Source organism: Thalassophryne amazonica, chromosome 11 (assembly GCF_902500255.1).
Source record: "Thalassophryne amazonica chromosome 11, fThaAma1.1, whole genome shotgun sequence".
NCBI classification, from domain to species: domain Eukaryota; kingdom Metazoa; phylum Chordata; class Actinopteri; order Batrachoidiformes; family Batrachoididae; genus Thalassophryne; species Thalassophryne amazonica.
Window position 1 is genome coordinate 6,839,144 of NC_047113.1, and position 22,038 is coordinate 6,861,181.

General features: G+C 39.6%; 1 protein-coding gene across 1 annotated transcript in view; it reads left to right on the forward strand.

Annotated features, from left to right (window-relative positions):
- The window catches only part of LOC117520008 (pro-neuregulin-2, membrane-bound isoform-like), a 447,661-nt gene that overhangs the window by 237,515 nt on the left and 188,108 nt on the right, over positions 1-22,038 (forward strand). The window contains exon 4 of the mRNA XM_034181302.1: positions 20,725-20,843. Coding sequence (XP_034037193.1) covers positions 20,725-20,843 — 119 coding nt within the window. The remainder of the gene's footprint in view (positions 1-20,724; positions 20,844-22,038) is intronic.

The following is a 22,038-nucleotide window of genomic DNA, read 5'->3' on the forward strand; positions in this document are numbered from 1 at the left end:
GAAGATCTTCTAAATTAGTGAGACGCCATTTCCTCTCCAACTTACGGGTTATCTGCTTTAAGCTACGAGTTTGTGAGTTATACCACGGAGTCAGACACTTCTGATTTAAAGCTCTCTTTTTCAGAGGAGCTACAGCATCCAAAGTTGTCTTCAATGAGGATGTAAAACTATTGACGAGATACTCTATCTCCCTTACAGAGTTTAGGTAGCTACTCTGCACTGTGTTGGTATATGGCATTAGAGAACATAAAGAAGGAATCATATCCTTAAACCTAGTTACAGCGCTTTCTGAAAGACTTCTAGTGTAATGAAACTTATTCCCCACTGCTGGGTAGTCCATCAGAGTAAATGTAAATGTTATTAAGAAATGATCAGACAGAAGGGAGTTATCAGGGAATACTGTTAAGTCTTCTATTTCCATACCATAAGTCAGAACAAGATCTAAGATATGATTAAAGTGGTGGGTGGACTCATTTACTTTTTGAGCAAAGCCAATAGAGTCTAATAATAGATTAAATGCAGTGTTGAGGCTGTCATTCTCAGCATCTGTGTGGATGTTAAAATCGCCCACTATAATTATCTTATCTGAGCTAAGCACTAAGTCAGACAAAAGGTCTGAAAATTCACAGAGAAACTCACAGTAACGACCAGGTGGACGATAGATAATAACAAATAAAACTGGTTTTTGGGACTTCCAATTTGGATGGACAAGACTAAGAGACAAGCTTTCAAATGAATTAAAGCTCTGTCTGGGTTTGGATTAATTAATAAGCTGGAATGGAAGATTGCTGCTAATCCTCCACCCCGGCCCGTGCTACGAGCATTCTGACAGTTAGTGTGACTCGGGGGTGTTGACTCATTTAAACTAACATATTCATCCTGCTGTAACCAGGTTTCTGTTAGGCAGAATAAATCAATATGTTGATCAATTATTATATCATTTACCAACAGGGACTTAGAAGAGAGAGACCTAATGTTTAATAGACCACATTTAACTGTTTTAGTCTGTGGTGCAGTTGAAGGTGCTATATTATTTTTTCTTTTTGAATTTTTATGCTTAAATAGATTTTTGCTGGTTATTGGTAGTCTGGGAGCAGGCACCGTCTCTACGGGGATGGGGTAATGAGGGGATGGCAGGGGGAGAGAAGCTGCAGAGAGGTGTGTAAGACTACAACTCTGCTTCCTGGTCCCAACCCTGGATAGTCACGGTTTGGAGGATTTAAGAAAATTGGCCAGATTTCTAGAAATGAGAGCTGCTCCATCCAAAGTGGGATGGCTGCCGTCTCTCCTAACAAGACCAGGTTTTCCCCAGAAGCTTTGCCAATTATCTATGAAGCCCACCTCATTTTTTGGACACCACTCAGACAGCCAGCAATTCAAGGAGAACATGCGGCTAAACATGTCACTCCCGGTCTGATTGGGGAGGGGCCCAGAGAAAACTACAGAGTCCGACATTGTTTTTGCAAAGTTACACACCGATTCAATGTTAATTTTAGTGACCTCCGATTGGCGTAACCGGGTGTCATTACTGCCGACGTGAATTACAATCTTACCAAATTTACGCTTAGCCTTAGCCAGCAGTTTCAAATTTCCTTCAATGGCGCCTGCTCTGGCCCCCGGAAGACAATTGACTATGGTTGCTGGTGTCGCTAACTTCACATTTCTCAAAACAGAGTCGCCAATAACCAGAGTTTGATCCTCGGCGGGTGTATCGTCGAGTGGGGAAAAACGGTTAAAGATGTGAACGGGTTGGCGGTGTACACGGGGCTTCTGTTTAGGGCTACGCTTCCTCCTCACAGTCACCCAGTCGGCCTGCTTTCCCGGCTGCTCGGGATCTGCCAGGGGGGAACTAACGGCGGCTAAGCTACCTTGGTCCGCACCGACTACAGGGGCCTTGCTAGCTGTAGAATTTTCCACGGTGCGGAGCCGAGTCTCCAATTCGCCCAGCCTGGCCTCCAAAGCTACGAATAAGCTACACTTATTACAAGTACCATTACTGCTAAAGGAGGCCGAGGAATAACTAAACATTTCACACCCAGAGCAGAAAAGTGCGGGAGAGACAGGAGAAGCCGCCATGCTAAATCGGCTAAGAGCTAGTAGCTACGCTAAGCTAGCGGATTCCTAAAAACACGCAAAGCGAATAATGTGTAAATAATTTAGAGGTGATTCAGCAGAAGGAGTGCTTTAGTTAAGGCACGTAAAGATTACACTGGGAAACAAATCGTAATCTAGATAACTAGATCAATCTAACTGCGCAGATCAAACAGCTAACAGATACAGAAAAACACCGCTGTGCTCCGGAACAAGAAGTGATACAATACCGCAGTGAGAGCCGACCACCAGTAGAGTCAAGTAAAAAAGTAAAAAAAAAAAAAAAAAAAAAAAAAAAAAAAAAAAAAAAAAAAAAAAAAAAAAAAAAAAAAAAAAAAAATAAAAAGGTAAAAAAGTAAAAAGTCTTGAAAAAGACTATTAGTTCAAAGTCCAAAGCAGCAGGTAGCAGTCTCTGTGTAAACAGTCCCAACAGAGAGCCAAAATTAACAGATACAGCAAAACACCGCTGTGCTCCGGAACAGGAAGTGCTAATGCTCCCTTGAAGCCGACGTCATCAGCAAGCGACAGCCAGTCTGCCATAAATCACTGAGCTACACATGACAGGGATGAAAATGTTTGATTTTAGGGTTTACAAACATTTTTGACTTTTAAACTTTGCACACTTTACCAGCCAAAAAAAAAAAAAAAAAAAAATGTTAGTGGACTGAAAGTTATCGGAACTAAATTTATCGAAAGATAATTGGTCCGATGTTGGTTTTAAAATGTATCTGAAAAGCTAATCTACTAACAAAAACATTAGCTTTTATAGCTATCGGATAAGCTGATTAGTGCCCACCACTGACATCAGCATCTATAAGGTGGGAGGCATTCAAAGCCTATATATGAGGGCAAATGATCAGCTATACATGTAGTATTTCCAATAAACAACACCTTAAATGTATAGAGTTAGAAAGGGATATTAAAGAACTTGAAACCAAAATTAATATATTGCAGACAGATGAGACCAAACAGAAGCTGACTATTCTCAGAGGACAGTATAATGAGTTATTTACGAATAAAGCAGTATTCAAACAGACTTTCTATTGGCGTGGCATATAAAATTAGAGCAAAATGAAAGAGCTGTTTTAGAACTTGAGTCAGAGGAAGGAACAACTATCACTAATCTGCAAGTTATTAATAGTACTTTCCAGTTGTTCTATTCAAAGTTGTACATATCAGAAAATTCTACAGTTTCTCACTCACTGCATGATTTCCTAGATGGAAATGAAATACCTGTCTTAAGGAATAGTTCCAAGAAAGAACTCAACTCCCAAATTTCATTGAGTGCATTATCAGAGGTTATTAATAATATGAAGGGAGGAAAAGCATCGGGGCCTGATGATATTCCTATTGATATTTATAATAAGTTTAAGGGTATGATGCTTGCCCCTTTTTTGTATATGTGTGATGAATCATTAGAGAGGGGTGAGGTGCACTTATAACTTTAATTTTGAAGCCATAAAAACTCTACAAAATGTGAATCATACCGCCCTATCTCCTTGATCAACAATGATGCTAAAATAATAGCAAAAGTTCTTGCTCGGAGGCTGGATAAACACCTGCCATCAATTATTGCTCCAGATCAAAATGGTTTTATAAAGCGAAGACAGCGTTTCTATAATGTTCATAGTTTGCTGAGTATTATACATGCTAAGAACGAGTCATCTGATACGGCTGTAATAGGACTTGATGCAGAAAAGGCCTTTGACAGGGTTGAACACCCATATCTGTTTGAAGTGCTTAACCACTTTGGAATAGGCAGCTGCTTGCTTAGATGGATAAAGGGAATCAGGGCAAGTTTCTCTACATAGAGGCACAAGACAAGGTCTGCCCCCTGTCCCCTCTCCTTTTTGTATTGACCATTGAGCCCTTATCTGTTGCAATCATAAATAATAGAGATAACTGGCATCAACATAACTAATATTGAAAATAAGATAGGATTATATGCTGATGATGTTGTTCTCTGTTTGACTAATCTTAAAAGATCTATATCTACATTATTAAAAGGTAATATATTTGGCAGTTTTATCAGGATATAAAGTTAATGCAGCTAAATGTAACATCATGTTCTTGAAAAATTCTGAAAGATTAGTCCCACCATTCTATACATCCATCTATCCATCCATCCATTTTCTTCCGCTTTATCCAGAGTCGGGTCAGCAGCTCAAGCAAAGCCGCCCAGACCTCCCGATCCATACACACCTCCCCCAGCTCCTCCAGGGGAACCCCAAGGCGTTCCCAAGCCAGCCGAGAGATGTAGTCCCTCCAGCGTGTCCTGGGTCTTCCGGGAGCCTCCTCCCAGTGGGACGTGCCCGGAACACCTCTCCAGCGAGGCATCCAGGGGGCATCCGGAAAAGATGCCCGAGCCACCTCAACTGACTCCTTTCGACGTGGAGGAGCAGCGGCTCGACTCCGAGCTCCTCCCGAGTGACCATTCTATACACCTTTTAGGAATGATTTGGAAACTTTTACATATCTTGGTGTTAAAATTACAGCTACAATAGCTATGGTACCAGCTAATTATAACCCTGTGGTGAACTCTGTAGTAGAATCTACAACCCCTGGCAAAAATTATGGAATCACCGGCCTCGGAGGATGTTCATTCAGTTGTTTAATTTTGTAGAAAAAAAGCAGATCACAGACATGACACAAAACTAAAGTCATTTCAAATGGCAACTTTCTGGCTTTAAGAAACACTATAAGAAATCAAGAAAAAAAGATTGTGGCAGTCAGTAACGTTTACTTTTTTAGACCAAGCAGAGGAAAAAAATATGGAATCACTCAATTCTGAGGAAAAAATTATGGAATCACCCTGTAAATTTTCATCCCCAAAACTAACACCTGCATCATATCAGATCTGCTCGTTAGTCTGCATCTAAAAAGGAGTGAACACACCTTGGAGAGCTGTTGCACCAAGTGGACTGACATGAATCATGGCTCCAACACGAGAGATGTCAATTGAAACAAAGGAGAGGATTATCAAACTCTTAAAAGAGAGTAAATCATCACGCAATGTTGCAAAAGATGTTGGTTGTTCACAGTCAGCTGTGTCTAAACTCTGGACCAAATACAAACAACATGGGAAGGTTGTTAAAGGAAAACATACTGGTAGACCAAGGAAGATATCAAAGCGTCAAGACAGAAAACTTAAAGCAATATGTCTCAAAAATTGAAAAATGTACAACAAACAAATGAGGAACGAATGGGAGGAAACTGGAGTCAACGTCTGTGACCGAACTGTAAGAAACCGCCTAAAGGAAATGGGATTTACATACAGAAAAGCTAAACGAAAGCCATCATTAACACCTAAACAGAAAAAAACAAGGTTACAATGGGCTAAAGAAAAGCAATTGTGGACTGTGGATGAATGGATGAAAGTCATATTCAGTGATGAATCTCAAATCTGCATTGGGTAAGGTGATGATGCTGGAACTTTTGTTTGGTGCCTTTCCAGTGAGATTTATAAAGATGACTGCCTGAAGAGAACATGTAAATTTCCACAGTCATTGATGATATGGGGCTGCATGTCAGGTAAAGGCACTGGGGAGATGGCTGTCATTACATCATCAATAAATGCACAAGTTTATGTTGATATTTTGGACAATTGAAAGGATGTTTGGGGATGATGAAATCATTTTTCAAGATGATAATGCATCTTGCCATAGAGCAAAAACTGCAAAAACATTCCTTGCAAAAAGACACATAGGGTCAATGTCATGGCATAGGGTCAGTGTCAATGAGCAGATCTGATTTGATGCAGGTGTTAATTTGGGGGATGGAAATTTACAGGGTGATTCCATAATTTTTTCCTCAGAATTGAGTGATTCCATATTTTTTCCCTCTGCTTGGTCTAAAAAAGTAACCATTACTGACTGCCACAATCTTTTTTTCTTGATTTCTTATAGTGTTTCTTAAAGCCAGAAAGTTGCCATTTGAAATGACTTTAGTTTTGTATCATGTCTGTGATCTGCTTTTTTTCTACAAAATTAAACAACTGAATGAACATCCTCTGAGGCTGGTGATTCCATAATTTTTGCCAGGGGTTGTATTAATGGAAATCATCAGTGGTGGACACAGCTAACCAATAAGTTAGCTTCGATAACTGGTAATCGACTAACTGAAAAGTTATCTTTTTTTAACGGTAAACCGATAAACTGCCTAAAAACATATCGGAAGCTACAGATAACCGTTAACTTTAAATTTTGCAATGGCAATCACAAACTCAAACAGCTAATGAGCCAGCACTTGTCTTTGTGTGCTCTGCCCCTGCTGTAGGAAAACGTAATTTACCCTGACAGGATACAGTGGTCTTGCGATGAGGCAGAGGTCTTGAAATGGAAAGCAGATTTGAAATATGGTTTTGCTTTATAAATAAAATTATTCTGGATAGAATAACTACATTAATGTAAACTCTTAAAATGTACAAAGTGATATATAACACATCTGTTAATTTTAAAATAATGCACTAATTCTGAAGATTTGAACGTTAACACACATATCCCCAAAGCGGATTATGGGTAACTAAGCCTCCGCTCATACTGATTGGTTGATTCATTCATTCTATGTAAAAACCAACACAAGTTAATCAATGTAACGTGTTGGTGTTTACAAATAAATGTGCTTTTGTAAAATGTCATTTTTTTCATTTGTATAAAAAAGAAACAAATTTTCAAGATCCCGCTAGACAGCGCCTAAGTGCACGCATGATGACATCACAACTCTATCTGGTTAGGGAGACAAGGTTTCTTTCAATAACAAGGACTGTCAAAAACTTTCTCGTGTGTTGGAATTGTGTGGCGATAGGAATTGCCGTTTGAATGCTTGAATAACGATGTCAGTCGCACAAAGAAATAATAGTGAAAACATGTTTGGTGCGGTGTCATAACAGATCAGTCAGTCGCTCCATGAGGCGTCATAACATCAAGCCTGGTTCACATGGCAAGATAATTAGGTGATATCGGACCCGATCTTCCCCTTCCGACAATCTTAAGGACACCCCGACAATTGTGATGACACTAAATATAATCTTATCAGATATTCTGCCGTGTGTGGTGTGTTAAGAGTACTCTGATCTGCTCAGAAGGACATGAGGAGCTAAATGTGACATGCAGCCAATGAGAAAGCGGGGTGTCTGACCTGGGAGTGTTCGTGTGTGAAATCTATTTGTATGTGTTGTTTTTACCATGTGGCTGACACCACACACTGTACAACTACTCGTAAAACTGTCAGATCTATGATTTTTTATTTTTTTTTTTATCTCCACGTGTGTGGTCTCTCAGGTTTTGGAAACCTACAGATAATTTTAAAATCCTGCGGTCAAAAAAATAATAATAATGAATATTTATGAGATCAGTAGTATGAATATTTAATTCGGTGAACATACCATTCAACGAGGTGAAGTTGAATGGTATGTTCCAGCTTTCATTGAATTAAATAGTCATTCCATTGAAAGAATGTAAAAACATTCATTATTTGTTTTATATAACGGCTCAAATAGATCCTTGCCATTTGATATTTTATTAATTTATAAACAACAGAAAAGGACTTATATTTTGGTGTTCCACTGTAACATGTAGTCCAGTGATGCTGTGCACTGACTTTGGACTTCCAGAAAAAAAAAGACTTTGTGTAGTTCCTCAGTCCAACCAAAGATAGATCACATCAGCGTTTCATCTGAACAGCTCTTCATGCATCCAGACGGCTTACAGGGGAGTGGATTTGTGTGTGTGTGTGTGTGTGTGTGTGTGTGTGTGTGTGTGTGTGTGTGGCAGCGTTAGTTAGCTCAATCAAATCATCATGTCGTTGTCCCCTGCGCACACGCACACACGCAACGCAACCAGCTCGGTCGACTGTGTATGTCCTCAGTGCAGCGAAAAAAAAAATCATGTCAGAAATGAGTCCAGTTTTTTTCCCTGTCTTCCTGCTAACAGACAGCACAGTGGATTTGTTTTGTGTGTGTGTGTGTGTGTGTGTGTGTTTGTGTGTATCTTACAAGAATTAGCAGCTTCAGTTAGCTCAATCAAATTATGTTTCGAGAGATTCGTTGTCCTCCGTGCGGGCACACACGCAACCTGGTTGGCGCTTGTGCATGCATGTGGTACCAAAAAAGACTGTATATGTCCTCAGTGCAGCGAAAAAAAAAAAAAAAAATCATGTCAGAAATGAGTTCAGCTCTTCTTCTCTCTTCCTGCTAACAGCCTCTAGGCAGTACAGTGGATTTGTTTTGTGTGTGCGTGCACGAGCATGTGTGGGCACGCATGTACTCGTGCACTCGCGATCAGGTGAGAGTGTGTGTGCACATGCAGAGTGCAATGGTACCAAACGTATGGAAACAAATTTACACTCTAAATAGAACCAAGCCGCATTCTAAATACAATGCAACACAAATGGGATGAATTAATCTATGTCATGTGACATACAAAGCACCAATCAAATGACAAGGATCCACTCAGCTGTTTTATAATGACTAATAATATTACACTGAGCTCCCAACTGTACGTGACGAATGGACACTGTGTGACAAAAAATGATGATTTCCATCTCTGAAACCTTCAATATCCCAAAGTTAAATATGTGTGAATAATAAATCTTCACAAATTCTGATTTGAGTAAAAAAATGTCACCTTCATCTATGTAAATTGGCAATGAATGAAGAAAAATTATCTCCAATATCATAAAAAGAACAAAATCAATGAGCCTTAAGAGATCTGTCATCATGCAAAAGTAAATGTAATTTGTGAAAAATGCACAAAATATCTGTAAATAATGTAACTATACAAAAATATACATACAAACAATACCTTTTCCATACAAATAATGTACAGTACCAAAGGAAAAATGTCCCACAACATGTTTGTCCATCACGTGTGACGGATGGACATTTTGTGGGACAGAAATGGTTCATTGGTTGTGGGGATTTGGCCACTTCAATTTTTTCATGGATGTCATTATAGAGTATGCTTCAATCAATCAATCAATTTTTTTATATAGCGCCAAATCACAACAAACAGTTGCCCCAAGGCGCTTTATATTGTAAGGCAAGGCCATACAATAATTATGTAAACCCCAACGGTCAAAACGACCCCCTGTGAGCAAGCACTTGGCTACAGTGGGAAGGAAAAACTCCCTTTTAACAGGAAGAAACCTCCAGCAGAACCAGGCTCAGGGAGGGGCAGTCTTCTGCTGGGACTGGTTGGGGCTGAGGGAGAGAACCAGGAAAAAGACATGCTGTGGAGGGGAGCAGAGATCGATCACTAATGATTAAATGCAGAGTGGTTGCATACAGAGCAAAAAGAGGAAAGAAACAGTGCATCATGGGAACCCCCCAGCAGTCTACGTCTATAGCAGCATAACTAAGGGATGGTTCAAGGTCACCTGATCCAGCCCTAACTATAGGCTTTAGCAAAAAAGGAAAGTTTTAAGCCTAATCTTAAAAAGTAGAGAGGGTGTCTGTCTCCCTGATCTGAATTGGGAGCTGGTTCCACAGGAGAGGAGCCTGAAAGCTGAAGGCTCTGCCTCCCATTCTACTCTTACAAACCCTAGGAACTATAAGTAAGCCTGCAGTCTGAGAGCGAAGCGCTCTATTGGGGTGATATGGTACTATGAGGTCCCTAGATAAGATGGGACCTGATTATTCAAAACCTTATAAGAAGAAGAATTTAAATTCTATTCTAGAATTAACAGGAAGCCAATGAAGAGAGGCCAATATGGGTGAGATATGCTCTCTCCTTCTAGTCCCCGTCAGTACTCTAGCTGCAGCATTTTGAATTAACTGAAGGCTTTTTAGGGAACTTTTAGGACAACCTGATAATAATGAATTACAATAGTCCAGCCTATTGCTTGTGGGTAGGTCTTCATTACACTTAGGTCAACATTTTTTTTTTATCTTCCCACAGTGAGGAGCAACATGTAGCATTATGGACGGACACTGTAGGACGGGAAAAAATATGCTCAAAATAAAAGGACTACAGTATCAAATTCCAAAAATCTAATGAAAAGTTGTTATTTTTGTCAACTCTTTTGATCAACCAATAGGTTGTTTTGGGTACTTCCAGAAGTTTTAAACATGTATTTTTTATCCACTAAATGCAAGGTGACCTGTATGTACAGTAAATTTGTGGTAGTTTTGCATTATGCTTCATTGAAGAAAAAACAGGATGGACAGCTGTAATTGCCCCGGAAAGTACCACTTTCATATATCAATGGAAACTAGAAACAATAAGGATGCTGTAAATATGTTGTTTCTTAATGATTAATAGGTGTACATCTTATTCTGTCCAGCTGAATTTACATATATCAAAGATGTTACCTTATTTTGGAAAAACCATCATTTTTTGGGGAGGCCCGAATATATGCTCACTGTGGACTATTAAACACACCAGCCACCTGAATTTGTCTTGACAGATTCCTAGGAGCAGTGGCAAAACAACAAGGCCAATAGCTTCTTTGAAAAATACGTTTTGTCTGTTTCTGAAAACTTGAAATGTGGTATTTGTTTTTGATGCCCAGCATTGTGAACACGCTCATATACAAAGACTTTAATGCTGTTGTCTGTGTGGAGCCTGATCAGAGCATCTCAAATGCATATCTCCTGTCGTAAACCTTTACCCATAATGCACTGTGCACACACCATGACCGCACTAAAACCTTCAAAATTAGTGCATTACTTTAAAACTAAAACATATATCTGATAGTTTCGTTTTATACAACTTCAGACGTGACGTTAATTTAAATAACTTGTCCGAAATTAGTTTGGTTAAAATTCTAACCATAAATTAAAACTATATGCCTCTGGATGACTTGGGTGCTATTGCCAGATATTAGTATGGGATCAAAAGAAATGAATTTTTTTTCTTTCTATGACCAGTTCTCCTTTGCCTGCAGAGGATAGAGCAATTTATTCTGGAACCAGCTCTTGTGTTTGTAGAGGATAGAACTGTGCATCTACAACAAAAACTATGTCTGCAAAATGTTAGCAGTCTAAAAATTATTGGACCAAAACTTATCGGAAGATAATTGATCCGATGATGGTTTTCAAAGTTATCTGAAAAGCTATCCGATAATGAAACATTATCTTCGATAATTAGCGGTTAGCAAAACTGTGCCCACCACTGGAAATCATTACCATTATCTGTGATTGGACAGTGATTGGATTGTGATTTTGAAAATGAATATTCTTCCTAAGTTCCTTTACCTGTTTCAAACTATTCCACTTTCCCCCACTACTGAGTTTTTTCACCAGAATGAAACAGTCACTTTATTTGGAACAGTAGACGCTCCAGATTGCGCCTGACCTTGTTGTACTTGCCCTCTGACAAAGGAGGATTAGGACTGCCTTTCCTCCAGGGATACTTATTGGACAGCACAATCAAGAGCAGCCTCATATTGGTTTGGGCCTAAACAGCATACAATGGGTGATGATAGAGGAAATCACAACCTCTAAAATTCCCTTAAGTTTATTTCTCTACTCAGCCAACGTTTTCCATATTGAAAAAAAAAAAAAAAACACTCAAAACTCCTTTGTTAGAAATACTGTAATAATTTGGCATGAGGGTGTTGAATTACCTTAAAGAAAATGCTCCTTTATCCCAATATCACCCCCATTTGGGGAATAGGAATCTTACTCCAGGCACCAGTGATCTTGGTTTTAAAGTCATGGGTGGATAAAGGTATCAGATCTATACAACAATGATATTCTTTTAAGTTTCAATGAAATCAAGGAGAAGTTTAACATAACTCAAAACACTTTTTCAAATTCCTTCATATAAGAAACTATATCAAAGACTCAAAATTCCTAGCCCCCCCCAATACCAGAACTCTTTGGAAATGACAGCTGTGAACCAATATGGAGCAGCAAAAGTCATCTCCAGATTTTACCAAATCATTATAGCTGGAAGTAAAGAATCCTCAGAGGATAAAAGACTTGCATGGTGTGCAGATCTTAACAAGGAAATTACTGTAGAAGATATAGGTTTACAGTGTCAGGTTCAAACATAATACACAGTTCAAGTTATTACAGTATAAATGGTTCAGAATGTACATTACCCCTGAGGTACTACATCGTATTTACCCTAACACACCTGATACGTGTGTCAAATGCGGTACTCATAAAGGTACGAGTTTATATCGTAGTTTATATCATTATATTTGGGAATGTTCCACCATTCAAGAGTTTTGGAAGGAGATTATTATAATCCTATCGAAGGTAGCAAATGAACCTCTTCCTCTGTGTCCGAACCTCTGTATATTTGGAGTTTTTCTGGAAAACTGTGCACTTAGGAAGTTTCATAAAATGATGTTCATACTGTATCTCCTTGGAGCCAAACATAAAATTGCACTGTCATGGAAATCAGTTCATAGACCAAGTATGAATGAATGTTTTTCCTTTTATAATAAACATCTGCTAAAATAATGAAACCATGCCACTTACTCTTTCTTTTCCAGTTTGGAATATTGTGTGCTTTATAGTAATAATAGATGTGCCTTTTTGTTCTAGTGCATGTGTTCTTTCTGTAGGTCTTTTCTGTAGTAATTGATAAAATTAATAAAGATATTTGTCAAAAAACAAAACAAAACATGGTGACACACAGAACAGCACTTTTTTTTTGGAGCTTCAAAATGGCTCTTCTGGGTTTCCTCAGAAACTACAAACCCTACAGTGAAATTGGTTACATATGAGGGTGACAAGCAGTTAGCTTTTGTCGCTTGATGGGTGTGATTAGCCTGTGGTTATTGTGGTATTACTGTGCACAATATGTAATGATATTTATAAAGGACAGGAAAACCCAACTGTCACTATGAGCTTTTCCTCCATGCTTGGTGGGTCCAAAGTTCACCTAATTTGTTTATAAGTACATGTGTCACTATGATGCTCTTGTATCGAGAGTTAGCATGATAACATCCCTATAAGATGTCTTGTAAGTCAATCAATCAATCAATCAACTTTTTTCTTATATAGCGCCAAATCACAACAAACAGTTGCCCCAAGGCGCTCCATATTGCAAGGCAAGGCCACACAATAATTATGAAAAACCCCAACGGGTCAAAACGACCCCCTATGAGCAAGCACTTGCAACAGTGGAAGGAAAAACTCCCTTTTAACAGGAAGAAACCTCCAGCAGAACCAGCTCAGGGAGGGGCAGTCTTCTGCTGAGACTGGTTGGGCTGAGGGAAAAAAACAGGAAAAAGACATGCCTGTGAAGGGGGGCAGAGATCGATCACTAATGATTAAATACAGAGTGATGCATACGGATCAAAAAGAGAAAGAAACAGTGCATCATGGGAACCCCCCCACAATCTATGTCTAAAGCAGCATAACCAAGGGATGGTCCAGGGTCACCCGATCCAGCCCTAACTATAAGCCTTAGCGAAAAGGAAAGTTTTAAGCCTAATCTTAAAAGTAGAGAGGGTATCTGTCTCCCTGATCTGAATTGGGAGCTGGTTCCACAGGAGAAGGAGCCTGAAAGCTGAAGGCTCTCCTCCCATTCTACTCTTACAAACCCTAGGACTACAAGTAAGCCCTGCAGTCTGAGAGCGAAGCGCTCTAATGGGGTAATATGGTACTACGAGGTCCCTAGATAAGATGGGACCTGATTATCAAAACCTTATAAGTAAGAAGAAGAATTTTAAATTCTATTCTAGAATTAACAGGAAGCCAATAAGAGAGGCCAACACAGGGTGAAATATGCTCTCTCCTGCTAGTCCCCGTCAGTACTCTAGCTGCAGCATTCTGAACCAACTGAAGGCTTTTAGGGGAACTTTTAGGACAACCTGATAATAATGAATTACAATAGTCCAGCCTAGAGGAAATAAATGCATGAATTAGTTTTTCAGCATCACTCTGAGACAAGACCTTCTGATTTTAGAGATATTGCGTAAATGCAAAAAGGCAGTCCTACATATTTCTTTAATATGCGCTTTGAATGACATATCCTGATCAAAAATGACTCCAAGATTCTCACAGTATTACTAGAGATCAGGGAAATGCCATCCAGAGTAACGATCTGGTTAGACACCATGCTTCTAAGATTTGTGGGGCCAAGTACAATACTTCAGTTTTATCTGAGTTTAAAAGCAGGAAATTAGAGGGTCATCCATGTCTTTATGTCTGTAAGACAATCCTGCAGTTTAGCTAATTGGTGGTATCCTCTGGCTTCATGGATAGATAAAGCTGGGTATCATCTGCGTAACAATGAAAATTTAAGCAATACCGTCTAATAATACTGCCTAAGGGAAGCATGTATAAAGTGAATAAAATTGGTCCTAGCACAGAACCTTGTGGAACTCCATAATTAACTTTAGTCTGTGAAGAAGATTCCCCATTTACATGAACAAACTGTAATCTATTAGACAAATTTGATTCAAACCACCGCAGCGCAGTGCCTTTAATACCTATGACATGCTCTAATCTCTGTAATAAAATTTTATGGTCAACAGTATCAAAAGCAGCACTGAGGTCCAACAGAACAGCACAGAGATAAGTCCACTGTCCGAAGCCATAAGAAGATCATTTGTAACCTTCACTAATGCGTTTCTGTACTATGATGAATTCTAAAAACCTGACTGAAACTCTTCAATAGACCATTCCTCTGCAGGTGATCAGTTAACTGTTTTACAACTACCCTCTCAAGAATCTTTGAGAGAAAAGGAAGGTTGGAAATTGGCCTATAATTAGCTAAGATAGCTGGGTCAAGTGATGGCTTTTTAAGTAATGGTTTAATTACTGCCACCTTAAAGGCCTGTGGTACATAACCAACTAACAACTAAGATAGATTGATCATATTTAAGATTGAAGCATTAAATAATGGTAGGACTTCCTTGAGCAGCCTGGCAGGAATGGGGTCCAATAAACATGCCGATGGTTTGGACGAAGCAACCAATGAAAATAACTCAGACAGAACAACCGGAGAGAAAGAGTCTAACCAAATACCGGCATCACTGAAAGCAGCCAAAGATAACGATACATCTTTGGGATGGTTATGAGTAATTTTTCTCTAATAGTCAAAATTTTGTTAGCAAAGAAAGTCATGAAGTCATTACTAGTTAAAGTTAATGGAATACTCAGCTCAATAGAGCTCTGACTCTTTGTCAGCCTAGCTACAGTGCTGAAAAGAAACCTGAGGTTATTCTTATTTTCTTCAATTAGTGATGAGTAGAAAAATGTCCTAGCTTTACGGAGGGCTTTTTTATAGAGCAACGAACTCTTTTTCCAGGCTAAGTGAAGATCTTCTAAGTTAGTGAGACGCCATTTCCTCTCCAACTTACGGGTTATCTGCTTTAAGCTACGAGTTTGTGAGTTATACCACGGAGTCAGACACTTCTGATTTAAAGCTCTCTTTTTCAGAGGAGCTACAGCATCCAAAGTTGTCTTCAAAGAGGATGTAAAACTATTGACGAGATACTCTAACTCCCTTACAGAGTTTAGGTAGCTACTCTGCTCTGTGTTGGTATATGACATTAGAGAACATAACGAAGGAATCATATCCTTAAACCTAGTTACAGCTCTTTCTGAAAGACTTCTAGTGTAATGAAACTTATTCCCCATTGCAGGGTAGTCCATCAGAGTAAATGTAAATGTTATTAAAAAATGATCAGACAGAAGGGAGTTTTCAGGGAATACTGTTAAATCTTCTATTTCCATACCATAAGTCAGAACAAGATCTAAGATATGATTAAAGTGGTGGGTGGACTCATTTACTTTTTGAGCAAAGCCGATAGAGTCTAATAATAGATTAAATGCAGTGTTGAGGCTGTCATTCTCAGCATCTGTGTGGATGTTAAAATCGCCCACTATAATTATCTTATCTGAGCTAAGCACTAAGTCAGACAAAAGGTCTGAAAATTCACAGAGAAACTCACAGTAACGACCAGGTGGACGATAGATAATAACAAATAAAACTGGTTTTTGGGACTTCCAATTTGGATGGACAAGACTAAGAGACAAGCTTTCAAATGAATTAAAGCTCTGTCTAGGTTTTTGATTAATTAATAAGCTGGAATGGAAGATTGCTGCTAATCCTCCGCCACGGCCCGTGCTACGAGCATTCTGACAGTTAGTGTGACTCGGGGGTGTTGACTCATTTAAACTAACATATTCATCCTGCTGTAACCAGGTTTCTGTTAGGCAGAATAAATCAATACGTTGATCAATTATTATATCATTTACCAACAGGGACTTAGAAGAGAGAGACCTAATGTTTAATAGACCACATTTAACTGTTTTAGTCTGTGGTGCAATTGAAGGTGCTATATTATTTTTTTTTTAATTTTTATGCTTAAATAGATTTTGCTGGTTATTGGTGGTCTGGGAGCAGGCACCGTCTCTACGGGGATGGGGTAATGAGGGGATGGCAGGGGGAGAGAAGCTGCAGAGAGGTGTATAAGACCACAGCTCTGCCTCCTGGTCCCAACGCTAGACAGTCACAGTTTGGAGGATCCAAGAAAATTGGCCAGATTTCTAGAAATGAGAACTGCTCCATCTAAAGTGGGATGGATGCCGTCTCTCCTAACAAGACCAGGTTTTCCCCAGAAGCTTTGCCAATTATCAATGAAGCCCACCTCATTTTTTGGACACCACTCAGACAGCCAGCAATTCAAGGAGAACATGCGGCTAAACATGTCACTCCCGGTCTGATTGGGGAGGGGCCCAGAGAAAACAACAGAGTCCGACATTGTTTTTGCAAAGTTACACACCGATTTAATGTTAATTTTAGTGACCTCCGATTGACGTAACCGAGTGTCATTACTGCCGACGTGAATTACAATCTTACCAAATTTACGCTTAGCCTTAGCCAGCAGTTTCAAATTTCCTTCAATGTCGCCTGCTCTGGCCCCCGGAAGACAATTGACAATGGTTGCTGGTGTCGCTAACTTCACATTTCTCAAAACAGAGTCGCCAATAACCAGAGTTTGATCCTCGGCGAGTGTATCGTCGAGTGGGGAAAAACGGTTAGAGATGTGAACGGGTTGACGGTGTACACGGGGCTTCTGTTTAGGGCTACGCTTCCTCCTCACAGTCACCCAGTCAGCCTGCTTTCCCGACTGCCCGGGATCTGCCAGAGGGGACCTAACGGCGGCTAAGCTACCTTGGTCCGCACCGACTACAGGGGCCTGGCTAGCTGTAGAATTTTCCACGGTGCGGAGCCGAGTCTCCAATTCGCCCAGCCTGGCCTCCAAAGCTACGAATAAGCTGCACTTATTACAAGTACCGTTACTGCTAAAGGAGGCCGAGGAATAACTAAACATTTCACACCCAGAGCAGAAAAGTACGGGAGAGACAGGAGAAGCCGCCATGCTAAATCGGCTAAGAGCTAGTAGCTACGCAACCTAGCGGATTCCTAAAAACACACAAAGTGAATAATGTGTAAATAATTTAAAGGTGATTCAGCAGAAGGAGTGCCCCAATCAAGGCACCAAACAGGCCATGAAGCAGCACAGGCAACGCACGACAACAGTGCTAAAAGAGAAAAAAAAAAAATAAATAAATAAATAAAAAACGAAAGCGTTAGCAAGCTAGTTAGCTTGCCAACGCTAATGAAAGTTAGCAGATAAAAGTGCTCCGTCGCGATGTTTCGACCGTTAGAGGTCTTCCTTAGGCGTTGGAGCACAGTAAAAAAGTAAAAAAAAAAAAAAAGTAAAAAGGTAAAAAAGTCTTGAAAAAGACTGTTAATTCAAGTCCAAAGCAGCAGGTAGCAGTCTCAGTGTAAACAGTCCCAACAGAGAGCCAAGTGTTGGAGGATCCTCGGTTCAAATCCCAGCTTGACCAGGAAATCACTAAGTCACTTCAGATGCATTGTCTGGTAATAAAAACAAGAGTTTTTAGATTTAAACGTGTTTATTTTTGCTCACGTGTACAAAAGATAAAAGACAAAAATGTCAAATGTGTTATATTTACAGATATACAACTATGTGGTACTGTATTCTGTCATCTTGGATTATTTTGCTCAGCCAATCAACCAGCGTACTTCACACTGTTTTCATGCTGCCTTCACTTGTATTGGCAGTCATCATGTTGCGTTGCTCACTATTTGCATAAAGCAGACTAGGGGGGCCCCACCTAGCTGATGGCATAGTGAACACTTGTCTCTTGTTGGCAGTCTGAGCTGTGAGCTGTTCAGCCATCAAACATATATGCTGGATTGATTCTAATGTGCCCTGTGCAAGTGTAAAGAATTGGATCAGGACTCAGTAGATACTCAAACTTAAACAACTCGGACAGGGAAAAAAAAAAAAAACCTTTGAATGGGATGTCCCAAATATATTGTACATATACAAATAAAGAACCCTACGATAAACTGGCAACCTATAAAGGGTGTCCCGTTCCTCTCACCCAATGCCTGCTGGGATAGGTTTCAGCTCCCCTTGACCCTCAAAACTGCAGTAAGATGCTTCAGAAAATGGATGGATGGATGCACAGGCAATATAAAGAGAACATATAACTGACTGCTTGTCGTAACATTTGTATTGTTATATGGCATGTATGGTGCATCCAGAAAGTATTCACAATGCTGAACATTTTCGTTTTATGTTACAGCCTTATTCCAAAATGGATGAAGTTCATTTTTTCCTCAATTCTACACACAATACCCCATAATGACAATGTGAAAAAAGTGTTTGAGATTTTTGCCAATTTGGCCAAAAAAAAAAAAAAAAGAATTCACACGTACAGAATTCTGTATTCACAGCCTTTGCCACGATGCCCCAAATTGATCTCCAGTGCATCCTGTTTCCAGTGATCATCCTTGAGCTCAATTGGAGTCCACATAGGGTAAATTCAGTTGATTAGACATGCTTTGGAAAGGGACACACCTATCTACATATAAGGACCCACAGTTGACAGTGCATGTCAGAGAACAAACCAAGCATGAAGTCAAAGGAATTGTAATTTAAAAATATGGCACTGTAATTTCCAGACCATATTTTTGAGGTATATTCTATTTCTACTTATAAACCTCCAAGACAGAATTGTCTCAATATTTTGCTGCTTTGAAGGTCCCAATGAGCACAGTGTCCTCCATCATCCATAAATGGAAGAGGTGGCCAAGAACCCGAAGGTCACTCTGTCAGAGCTCCAGCAGTCCTCTGTGGAGAGAGGAGAACTTTCCAGAAGGACAACCATCATTGCAGCAATCCACTATTGACACCTGTCTGGTAGTGTGGCCAGACAGAAGCCACTCTTTAGTAAAAGGCACAATGGCAGCCAGACTGGAGTTTGACAAAAGGCACCTTAAGCACTCTCAGACATTGAGAAACAAAATTTTCTGGTGTGATGAGACGAAGATTGAACTCTTTAGCGTGAATGCCAGACATCATGTTTGGAGGACACCAGGCATCATCCCTACAGTGAAGCATGGTGGGGATGTTTTTCAGCAGCAGGAACTGGGAGACTAGTCAGGACTGAGGGACAGATGAATGCAGCAATGTAGAGACACATCCTAGATGAAAACCTGCTCCAGAGTGCTCTTGACTAGGCAACTGTTCATCTTTCACCAGGACAGTGACCCTAAGCACACAGCAGATATATCAAATCTGTGGCTTCAGGACAACTCTGTGAATGTCCGTGAGTGGCCCAGCCAGAGTCCAGACCTGAATCTGATTGAATGTCTCTAGAGATCTGAAAGTAGCTCCGACTCTCCTCATCCAGGTGTTGCAAAGAGAGAGGAATGTGCAAAACTGCTCAAAGACAGGTGCGCCAAGCTTGTGGCATCATATTCAAGAAGACAGACTGTAATTACTAGCACAGGTGCATCAACAAAGTATTGAGCAAAGGGTGTGAATACTTATGTACGAATGATTCTTTTTTAGTTTTTATTTTTAATAAATTTGCAAACATTTCAAAAAAGATTATCATGTCATTATGGGGTGCTGTGAGTAGAATTGTGAGCGAAAAAATGAATGTACTCCATTTTGGAATAAGGCTATAACGTAACAAAATGTGGAGCGCTGTGAATACTTTCTGGATGCACTGTAATTTCCAGGCTATATTGTTTAGTTATATTCTATTTCTAAATTTTCTAAACTCAACACTTGATTCCAGCTTTCATGGCGTGGTCAAGTTTAGCTTGCTTTATTTTAAACCCTACACGTACCCCTAACCAGAACCCTAACTATAACCCTCATGCAGCCCCACCTCCATGTCACTCCAAATTTTGTGATACCGTCACAAAATTATTTTGAATATGTCACGAAATGTGTTTCATTTTTGTGACTGTATCACAAACTAACAGATTCAATCACTTTTTGTCATGCCATCACGAACTGGTGTGAGATCGGGTTGCAGGTTTATGCCAGAGATGCTGCAGAAACCCCAAGCAAATGAGACAAGCCAAAAGAAATTATTTTTTGACTTCAGAATATTTGTCCTTTTTTTGTTTTCTCTCTTACTGCATTTTAGTGGTTCAGCTGTTTCTTACAAGTAGTTTGTTTAACCTTGTAAAGACTTGCCCACATGAATTTCTTTGATTTTTGTAACTACTTTTCCTTACTATTGTTGTCATTTACAATAAACACTTTGCATAAACATCAGTCTGTAAATTCCAACAAATTTCATCCATTTTCTGCCATTTCAAAATGTATCACAGAAATAAATTGTTCTGTCTTCTTGTCTTTCCTGTCTGTCTCTTCCCTTCACTGAAGAAAAAACTCCAAAGTGCAGATCAGCCGTGTCCGTGTGGAAGATTCTGGCAACTACACCTGTGTGGCTGAAAACTCATTAGGACAAGAGAACACCACAAGTATAGTCAGCGTGCAGATCTGTAAGTAACAATCAATATGTCTGTTTGACTGTTTACATCCACTTTGGCATGTTACCAAACAATATGTGTGTTCAGTCTATTAGAATGTCTACTTCAATTTCATATACATCGAAAAGTTATGTAAAAAATAACTAACAGATTTATTTGTATTGTATTCACATTTTCATGTTTTTAGTGGGCCAGTAGTTTGCATGCTCCCACCTGATTGTCCGCTTCAGTAGTATTGAAGATTACAGAAATTGATGACATTGCTTTTAGAAGTTTTTGATTGTCTAAATGAACAGTGGCTGTATGTAAAGGCCTATATTTAGAATCAGTGCCTTCCTGTGATTAAGAGCAGGGATAATCTAACTCAAGTCATCTAAAGCAATTTTTTTTTTTAATTTCCACTAGTAAAGTTCCTTCTTAGAAGCCACCTCCAAAAGATTCAAGGTACCATGAACAACCTTTCAGTGTATTTTATGAAAATAGATTCTTGGGAACATACAGACATAACATTGTTCATCAAGACATCTCAAACTTAGGGTCCTGTCCCACTGGTGTTTAGGAGGATTTGCGTATGGATTGCACACAAAATTGGCCCATATTCGCCAAACATCTGCAATATCAGTGTAACATGCCTGTATGAGTCGGCCGTCATCCAAACATGCCCGTGATCATCCACAGAGGCACACATGTCTACAGCCAGGATTTTTGAGCTGTTCAAAAATCTGGATACGGATAATATCCGCCTTACATACTCCATATATACTCAGTTCATACACAATACATACTCACTCTATGCGCTGTATATCTGCCATTAACCGCTGATATCTGCAACTGATGGGGATTTGTGGCTTGGCAGCGGACTGGGACAGTGTGTAAAACAGATATATATCGTGCCCATCATGTCCACATCACAAACTAAAATATGTTGTAGCGAATGCAGACAAACTGGCCACAAATAAAGCCTTTTTATTACATCTGCTTTGCAGCTGATTTGCGGACAATCTGTGAATGCATAACAAACATGTCACGTAAACCCAAAGTACTATATGTGGCAGAAAGTGACATACCTGCCAGTCAGTGCTGGTCCGGCTGTGTAGATCCACAAAGACGTAGCTGCTGCAATCCAGGACTTTTATTTAACACCAACAAAAGGAAGAGTTGCTGTTTAGCCACAACTCACTCAAAAAAAAAAAAAAAAAAATGCCGT